Genomic DNA, 9,390 nt, shown 5'->3' on the forward strand with positions numbered 1-9,390 from the left:
TTTGTCCAAACAATTCAAGGCAGATTGCTTTTGCGATTCACTGATTCAGTCTACCTGCATAATTGCTCCTTACCTATAAAAATATTAACATTAGTTTTGTGTAATATTACAGTAAAAATATAACCGTGTTTTTTAGGATTTTTTCCAGTTTTAATACTGCCTCAGAGGGGGAAAAAATATTAATAAAGAGAACCATGTTTTTTTATTTTTTAAATTGTTTTTAACACCAAGACCGAATTAATATGAATTTTTAGTCCCACAGAATTAAATTGATTTTGTAGTCATACATATTATCTCATCAATGATATCCTTAAATACTCGTTTGTGCGTATTCAATATTTCAAATTTAAAATATATATATTTTTATTTTTAACACAGATATTTCTCATGTACTTTGAACACTTATTTGATATTTCTAATATATTTCGTAATATAATTTTAATATGTTTTGAATATTGGAATGTAACTTCATATATTATGTCAATATTGCATTTAGATTCATAAACCTATCATAAACCTATTCGATTTCTGTTAACATGCCTCTAAGTATGGCAATTTATCCGCGCCATCTTGTTTAAAATCTGTTTTGAGGTTTCATCTTCCCCATCATTTATTAGAGAGTTTGGGAGGGGGGACGGATTTTAGAGAAGAAAACATGTGCGGGTTTGGGCGGGTCCGCCCGGTTTATATTACTAATTTACTAATTTACCCTCCCCATATATTTAACACCGAAACCCTAGTCTCTTAAAATGTTCATCACCCATTCTGCCGTCAAGACTGTCTCTCTTTGCAACGTCGTCGTTCAGTCCTCACCTTTGCCACCGTTGTCCGTCACCGTCGCCGACCCCCGCGCGTTCCGTTAGTCTCACAGACCCAGCGCGTTCCGGTCAGTTCTTTCTCTCTCTCTCCTTCTTACTCCTTGATTCCTGAACTCCATGTGGAAGTTTTGTTGAATGTATTTGTTCTTTTTAGTTTTTACTGTCTATTTTGACATATGATTTAATATTCAAAATTGAAAAACTCTCTGTGTTTTTTTGTTGTATATTTTGTTTGGTTCCCTAGAAATGGATGAAAAGAAAGAACTGAGGGATTTTGAGCTTAATGTAATCTATTGCTCTGTTCCAAAACAATTATTTGCATTATGACCAAATGAGTGGAGTTTTTCAATTAGTGAGTGGTGGAAAATTTAAGATTGAATCATATTGATTTTTTGTTTTTTTATTTCCTCCCCTTTTCTTGTTAACTGGTTGATGATTTCAGACTTTAAATTTTTTTTTGATGATTTCATCCTTCTAATTTTGATCATGTTCCCAATATAGTGATTATGTTTATAATATGTGTTGATTTTTGCATGGTCCGCATAAATCTTGATGCTAGATCCTCATATCTAAATTGTGTCCCCATATATGTACCTACTTATGTTTAAATTTGATGCAGAAGTAATAAGTAATTATATTTGATGTCTTTTGTGGAGCAGCAGTGTACTGATGCTTGATTTATATGTTTTGGGAACAAACAGAAAAATTAAGTGAAAAAAAGTTTAGTGGGAGTTTAAACAGGGGCCGGGCAGGTGGGTACAGCAATTCACTCATTTTGGGTGCTGTTATGTTCAGTATTTTCTGTTGTTTTGAACACCTTTTGAATTCCACTAATTATTCTCCGTTATTATATATTTGTATTGTTGTTTTGTGCTTAAATGTGTTGTATTTAAATCATGGTTATCAAAATCGCGATTCTAGGTCGTAGAATTGCATGATTCTACGATCCTAAGTACCCAAAATGATTAGAATCGCACGAAAATTGTTCCTGGAGTAGTAGAATTGGTGGAATCGTTCATGGAATCAAGGTCTTAGAATCTTAGGATTTTACCGATTCTGAATGATTCTGTTGTATCACCTTGCCTGGGCCTTTTTTTGGGGCTGATACACCTTGTTCGGCCTTTATTGAGGGGTTGGATCTTTTTAATAAGAAAGCCCAACCATTTTTGTGCCCAAAACAGAAAATACAATAAAATATAAGGATGAAAAAAGGAAAAAAAGGCACAAAAAAACACTAAATCAATCGAGTTCAGATTTCAGACAGCTGCTTCTCTTTGACAAGCAACTTTGAGCCTTCTCACTGCTTCTTCGACATTCAGCGAACACACCAAGCCTGATAATGACACTGTTGATCGAAGATTGGTTGCTCAACTTGCTCTTCGACAGTCGCGAACAGAGAGTCTCAGACACGGTCAATTGCAAACGCATCAAGCCTTCTCAAATTCAACAGGTTTGAAGTCCTCAATCCTCACTCCTCTAACCTTCTAAGTTTTCACTTCTCAGATTACTCAGCAAAGTTACAAACTCAAGGTTATTTTGTTGGTTTTTATTTTTTTTGGTTCTGCTTCCATTCTATATTCTGTGCAAATTTATTTACAGAGAAACTAATCAAGTGGCGGCCTTGCTTGGACTGTTTTCAAAGTTTCAAAAATTCAGAAAACAATTTTGTTGTCTGCTTGGAACTGTTTTTGGAGAACAGTTCTTGAAAAATTGAGTTTTGAGAGTATGGGTTTTTAGAGAACAATTAAAAGTGTTCTCAGAGTTTCTAAAACTGTTCTCATTTGTGTGGAGACACGGAGGACCACTTATCTCACTTAAAAGGTTTCTTGTTTATAAGCCGCCATCATAGCCCTATCTTCTCCCTTTCCAGCCCCACGCCTAAATCATCTCATAAAACTTCTTCAGGTCTCAGATCGGTACCATCTTTGTATCCTTGATCGTTCTCTCTCTAAGATTTTGGCCTCTCTCATAACCATTCTTGGGAAAATGACAGTTTTGTTTCATTCATTCGTGTTTTGCAGATCTTCTCAAAAAACTTCTTTAGTGTCGCAGATCGGTATAATCTTCAAACCTTCTCTCTAAGATTTCATTTTCTCTCACGGATCATTCTTGGGGAAGATGGAAACTGTGTTTAATTCCTTTTACTGAAACATTAAATTGGGTCTTGCAATTGGGTGGTATTTGCTAAAAATAAAAAATAAAAAAAATTGGGTGGTATATTGATTTGGTAACCAATAAATTATTTTGGAGATTGACTTGTTGATGTGAAAACCAGAAAATTAGATTAGATGGTCCAGATTGGTATATACAGTATATTTATATTTCAGATTATTGGGTTTTATTCTTGACTTGATTAATTTGAATCTTTATATAATAAAAGAATTGTCTCATGGTTCTTGGTTTGTGGGAATGGTGGAGAGACAATTGTCCACTTTTTGTGTGATTGCGCTGTTGCTAGGACAGTCCTCTTGAAGATGGATTTCAATGATATTGGTAATTTCAACTGGAAAACAGAGGTGGATGTGTTTGTATAGTATATTTTTTTTCCTAGTTGGGACTCACACACACTGCCTCCACTCAGGTTCGAACCCCTGACCTCCCTTTGGGAAGTAGGAGCCTTGTACCGCTAGGCCACAGGGCTGTTGGTGTTTGTATAGTATAGAAGCAATCTGATCAAATTTTTTTTAATCTAGAAGTCTATCCTTTGTCTGCAACATGGTGTAGACTTCCAACTCATACACTGGCACATAAATTAAAAAGGCAGTGAGAATTTGAAAGAACTTATATAAATAATAGCATCTTTAGTGCAATTTTTGTTAATTTAAATCTCCTTTTCATTTTTAGTGCAATTTTTGTTAATTTTAAAAATATTTAAGACTTTAAGAGTAATCCACATCTAATATGTATAATAAATTTAAGAAAAAAAAAAAATGAATTATATGCAATATTCTTTATTTTCAGAAAACTATTTTCAACCAAGCAGTTTTATGAGTTTTTGTTCTCCAAAAACTATTTTATAATTTTTCCAACCAAGCAGGTTGGAAACCTGAAAAAACTGAAAACCGTTTTCTATTATGATTCTCTGAAAACTGTTCTTGAAAATTGTTTCCATAATCGCAATCCAAGCATCATATTCTAGGGTGTATTGTTTTGAGAATTATGTTAGAGAGCTTTGAATCTGATTTGGCTGAGGAGGTTAAATAATGTGATTTGCAATAATTTATGTTTGGAGTTTTCAATTTCATATCAATTGAAATTTCAGAAGCAGTATTCTATTGTTGTGTTGTGATTTGTTTCGAATCGTAAACATATTAATAACTACTTGGTCCATACTCCATAGTCCATACCTGAGTCTGTGACTACTTGGTGATGATGATTTTGAGGATTTATATTTTGTGTTATTTTCTGTTCTGTTTATGTCTCAATTTTTTGTGTTTTGGCCTTATTCTTGCTATATTTTACAAACAATATTGTTTAAAAAAGTATTTTGAATTTTTTTTTTTTACAAATTGGTAGAATTTTACGATTTACGATCCGATTCTACGGAACCCAAAACGATTCTACGTAGAATCCCGATTTTAACAATCTTGATTTAAATATAAATGTCATATTTACTAAGATCCCCGCTTTTATTATGGTCATGTTAATATTTTATTGGAGTTGATTGATACATTCTTTTACCCTTCTTGTATGTTATAGATCACACTAGCAAATACTCTTTTCTGAGTGCCCTTTTTTCTTTCAATTTTGTAGCGAGAGAAATTTATTTTTTTCCATTTTGTATGACTGCCTCTATTGCCGTGAATGTTCTGGGTTTGTTTGATTGCTTATCTGAAAAATTGGGACTTAGCTTTTCATTCTCATTTCATAAGTTTATCCATAGTTTGTGGACTATTGATTCTTTACTTGTTCAGTGTTTATCATCATAACTTTTTCTTTTGTTTTTTTTGGCCCCAATACTCGAGTGGAATGGGGTTGACAAGTTCAGGGAAGTTTCTTTTTGTTCATTATTTTTTCATGGAATTATGATCATTAAGGGCTGCAATATTAATGCGTAGATTATGCTGCAATCTAGCTTTGGTTGCATACTTTACCTGTCTATATAGTGCGTGATTGTAATTATCTGTTTATTTTTGCTGTAGCCTTTGTGAATGATGAGTTTAATTTCTCAAAGTATACTTCCTAAAGACCAAGGCGAGAAGATTAAAAGGAAGGCTTCTAACGAGCTTGCACTTTTGGTAGAGAATGAAGAGTTGGAAGATGGAAAAGAACATGATTCAGATAATTTAAAATTGAAAAAGAGAAAGAGGGAACGTAAGGAAGATGACAAGAAGTTTGAAATTGAGCAGGAAAGGGAAATGAAGAAGTTGGAGAACTTTCTATTCGGGTCTTTGTACGCCCCTGTAGAATTTGGGAATGATGATGAGGGAGAAGTGAGAGATGGGGTCGACAAAAGTTCTGCTTTATTCTTTACAGACAAGTCTGCGAACAGCGTAGTGTCTGTATACGAAGAGGATGCAGAATCTGGTGAGGAAACTAATGAGGAGGAGACTAGGCAAAGGAAACCTGTATGGTTGGATGAGGAGGAGGAAAGAACCAATGTTAATATAGCTAAAGTTAACAGGTTGAGAAAGCTGAGGAAGGAAGAGGGTGAGAGCTTGATATCTGGTTCAGCATATGTGTCAAGATTGAGAGCTCAGCATGTAAAGTTGAACCCAGGCACAGAGTGGGCCCAACTTGATTCACGGTTGAGGAATTACAGTTCTGATGAGGAATATTCTGAAGAAGAAAATGGTGCAGAACTTGCACGAGGTTACAAAAATGTTGAAGGTATTGATGACATCCTTCGAACAAATGAAGACCTTGTTGTGAAGGGCAGTGCGAAGCTGTTGCCTGGACTCCTTGAGTTCTCAAGGTTGGTTGATGCAAATGCGGAAGATCCTTCGAATGGTCCAATAAATTCTATTCAGTTCCATAGAAATGCGCAGTTGCTCCTTGCTGGTGGATTAGATAAAAAGCTGAGATTTTTTCAGATAGATGGCAAAAGGAACACCAAAATACAAAGCATCTTCCTTGATGATTGTCCTATTCGAAAGGCTTCTTTCTTACCTGATGGATCTCAGGTTATAATAGCAGGAAGGAGAAAGTTCTTCTACAGCTTTGATCTAGTGAAAGCGAAGGTCGATAAGGTAGGTCCCTTAATTGGTAGGGAGGAAAAAAGCTTGGAAGTTTTTGAGGTTTCCCCTGATTCTAATACAATAGCTTTTGTGGGCAGTGAAGGGTATATCTTGCTGGTTTCATCAAAAACAAAGGAACTGATTGGAACACTCAAGATGAATGGGACTGCTCGTTCATTGGCCTTTTCTAGTGATGGACAGCAATTGCTGAGCTCTGGGGGTGATGGGCACATTTACCACTGGGATTTGAGAACAAGGGCTTGCTTCCACAAGGCTGTTGATGAAGGTTGTATAAATGGTACGGCTCTTTGTACTTCCCCAACTGGAACTTTTTTTGCAGCAGGTTCAGACAGTGGGATTGTGAATGTTTACAATAGGCAAGAGTTTTTAGGAGGCAAGAGAAAACCAATAAAAACGATCGAGAATCTTACAACTAAAGTGGATTTTATGAAATTCAATAATGATGCTCAGATATTGGCGATCAGTTCCAGCATGAAGAAAAACAGTCTAAAGCTTATTCACGTTCCATCATTTACCGTGTTTTCAAATTGGCCCCCTCCAAATCGGGCCTTAAATTATCCTCGCTGTTTGGATTTTAGTCCTGGTGGAGGTTTCATGGCTATGGGGAATGCAGCCGGAAAAGTTTTGCTATACAAGCTGAACCATTACCCTCATGCATAGGGAGAACGGGACCAATTCCACCATTTTTGATCACATTGTCCTGGTACTTTCCCCCGCTAATGTGAAACGCCATTGTTTCCCTGTTTCTTTCCTTCTATCTTTTCCGTTGTTGGTGTATCATTGTCATTGGTTCCTACAGTAATTTTGATGTGTAATGACTAGTTAATGATCCAGTGGTATAGCTAGCTTCAATTGTTTGGGTACTTCTTTTTATGATTCAATCTTGATTTTGTGCTACCGTCTCTACTGATATATATATATATATAGATATATATATATAAAATTTATGATCAACCAAATCCCTTTGGTGACTTGCCTCAACTCCAAGGGTCCCTGAATATTAGGTTCTCAATTTTCTATTAATTCCTTTTAAGGTTTTCCTTTCAAGATTAATGCCTTAAACCTTGGGTCCGGAAAATTCTGTTTGCTCCATTCATTATACCTAAGGCTCCTTATTTTGTTGTCTGGTTCAAAGTGTTTATTGTGAAAAATCAAGGTGACAGAAGGGTCTTGCCCATGTTGTATACTTGTATTACGTTCTGTACGCTGCAGTGGATACAAATTGACACCCCATTCTTGACAAGGGAGGAACCTTGAATGAAAAATTTCGGTTCTGCCATAGCCTATCCTTGAAATGTTTTATTACATTTGAGTTCTGCAACCTTAAAGGGAATCTATTCTCACAGAATTCGTTGGACTATAGACCTGTTTGTTTTGAACCTAGTTGTGGATAATGTGATTTTTAGTTAGGCGTTCACAACATTTTGTTGAGAATGTCCTCTCTTTGTATTATAGATGATGGCTCTTTAGCTTTTAATTCAGGTTTTCACTTGTTATCTGTATACGAGGTTTGTGCTCCTTAACTCTTGTATAGCTGGTTTATAATACAAATTTCACTTATTACTTTGAGGCATTTGCCTTTGGTTGGTGTGGGACGTTTCATTTTTTTTTTTTTTGAAGTTAGAGTATTTTTTCTTCTACTAAAACTTTTTTTTTTTTAAAAATTAACAAGCATTGCGTTATCTCAAGAAATTATGGCATAACTTGGTTTCACAGCTATTTAACTAGGCATCTGATGTTGGTAAACCAGATGCTAAATTTGTATCCGAAGTTGGGAATTGACTACACCGGAGACGCATGGATTAAGAGATAATCTACTAGATCATAGAAAGAGGTCTAAATCAATTGTTTCAACAACAACAACAATGGCCTTGTGATACATATATTTATAGGGATAATCCAGACTCGTCATCCTCTTCAAGGCTGGAAGTGTAGACAAAGTAGAGAGCCCAAATTATAGCAAACACACCCAAGAGGATCCAACCCAGCACGTTGTTGCTCAAACCAAACGGAAGTCCTGTCCCTTCTGTGCTCATCCTCTCATCCACCAAAGCCATGGCTGGGCTCGACATGGTTGCCGCACAAGCTGCCGCAATCATCGATGCACCCATGCCCATATTTGAACTACCTTCTTCCACTGACCCCTTCCCCTCCATGGAACACCTCACTCTTCCCTTCTTTGCCAATGCTGGCAACCCTGAAACAAATTCTCATTATTACAATTAAAAAATCATATTCAACTGTTTGGTTCAGTTTTCTTAAAACAGTTTTCAAGAATTCTTACCAAGAACAGGTGAGGATGAAAGCACTTGTGATCCCTTGTGCACGATGCCGGTGAGTGCGATAGAGGCAGTAGTGCAAGCAGTTATGGTGGCCATTTTTTTTTACTGATTAGGATGCTGGAAGTTGTAGCCAAGTGGATCAGTTTGTTTCATTTACATGGAGAGGTAATGTATATGCAGATTGATACTACTTGGTTCAGAGTGGTGGATAGTTGGGATTGATAGATTGCACCTCATCTAGAACAACCCAACCAGTTTCTTCCACGTGTCATATCATCCCCCTATCAATGCTTAGGGTCTATTTGGACCTGAAATCCCTAGCTTGTTAACCTGGTGAAACTCAGAGGGGCCCTCAAAACACATCATTGGCCATGAAAACTAGACTAGTGGAGTATTTGAGTTTTACCTTGCAGCCAAACACTATTAATCTATGTGATAAAGCAAATAGACTAGTGGAGGTATTTAAGTTAATCTTGCAACCAACGCTATCAACCTATGTGATAAAGAATTTTCCAACTATTATAAATTAACATAAAGCAGTTTTGTTTGCTAGTCAATTATGCACAGCCTCGTATGACAGAAGGCAACGGCACAAGGTACACAACCAAAGCAGTTGGACCCACATCTGATTATTAATCCGATAGAAACAAAGAAAATTCAGAAGCCTCGACAGGAAACTTGAAGCCAGGTTAATGTCTAAAATAGGTTAAAAATTGGTATTGCCATGGTAGAAATTTTGGTGAGGAGCATTCCACACAAATTTAGGTCCTGTATTGGGGGAGTTTTTAGTTTATGAAATTCCTTCAATTGAATCGGCTCTAAAAAATGCATTTTGATGAAAGAAAGTTAAATCAAAAAAATTGTTTGGTGAATAAATTTTTTGAAGTTCTTTTGACTATTAACATAATTTAAGTTGACAATTATATCTTTAATAAATCATGAAAATACCAAAGAGTTTAATTGGGATGTGGAAGTACAGGAAGGAAAAAAAAAACATAATTAAAGTGATGGAGTGAAATTATCGATGATGCATCAAGGATTAATTGGCATAACGAAGATTCAGGTATACAAATTTACCCGATTTATATGGTA

The 9,390-nt window shown here is 35.9% G+C and overlaps 2 protein-coding genes across 5 annotated transcripts; one reads left to right on the forward strand and one right to left on the reverse strand.

Annotated features, from left to right (window-relative positions):
- The first annotated feature begins 716 nt into the window (after positions 1–716).
- On the forward strand, positions 717–6,913 carry LOC132269003 (U3 small nucleolar RNA-associated protein 18 homolog). Of its 4 annotated transcripts, none has more exons than XM_059769973.1 (3): positions 717–886; positions 2,072–2,268; positions 4,961–6,913. In XM_059769973.1, exon 3 carries the CDS (start codon positions 4,970–4,972, stop codon positions 6,674–6,676), a length of 1,707 nt encoding a protein of 568 aa, XP_059625956.1. In that variant the 5' UTR covers positions 717–886; positions 2,072–2,268; positions 4,961–4,969; the 3' UTR covers positions 6,677–6,913. The 4 variants fall into 4 exon arrangements, with proteins under 4 accessions (XP_059625956.1, XP_059625957.1, XP_059625958.1 ...); XM_059769974.1 differs by having other exon boundaries at positions 2,079–2,268; XM_059769975.1 differs by having other exon boundaries at positions 2,138–2,268.
- Positions 6,914–7,818: 905 nt separating this feature from the next.
- Positions 7,819–8,491, reverse strand: LOC132269005 (photosystem II reaction center W protein, chloroplastic-like). Its single transcript, XM_059769976.1, has 2 exons — positions 8,301–8,491; positions 7,819–8,213 (listed from the first exon to the last, which is right to left on the reverse strand). The coding sequence occupies exons 1-2, from the start codon at positions 8,392–8,394 to the stop codon at positions 7,903–7,905; spliced, it is 405 nt and encodes a 134-aa protein (XP_059625959.1). The 5' UTR covers positions 8,395–8,491; the 3' UTR covers positions 7,819–7,902.
- Between the last annotated feature and the right edge of the window lie 899 nt (positions 8,492–9,390).

Source organism: Cornus florida, unplaced genomic scaffold (assembly GCF_030987335.1).
Source record: "Cornus florida cultivar Cherokee Brave unplaced genomic scaffold, ASM3098733v1 CherokeeBrave_3.0.0_Hap2_Chr08, whole genome shotgun sequence".
Classification (NCBI taxonomy): domain Eukaryota; kingdom Viridiplantae; phylum Streptophyta; class Magnoliopsida; order Cornales; family Cornaceae; genus Cornus; species Cornus florida.

Bases quoted from the DNA above. Each gene is read 5' to 3' on its own strand.
- LOC132269003 (XM_059769973.1), top strand. From the start codon at position 4,970: ATGATGAGTTTAATTTCTCAAAGTATACTTCCTAAAGACCAAGGCGAG.
- LOC132269005 (XM_059769976.1), bottom strand. From the start codon at position 8,394: ATGGCCACCATAACTGCTTGCACTACTGCCTCTATCGCACTCACCGGC. The intron at 8,214-8,300 runs GTAAGAATTCTT...AATTTGTTTCAG, and splicing joins TTCATCCTCACCTGTTCTTG to GGTTGCCAGCATTGGCAAAG.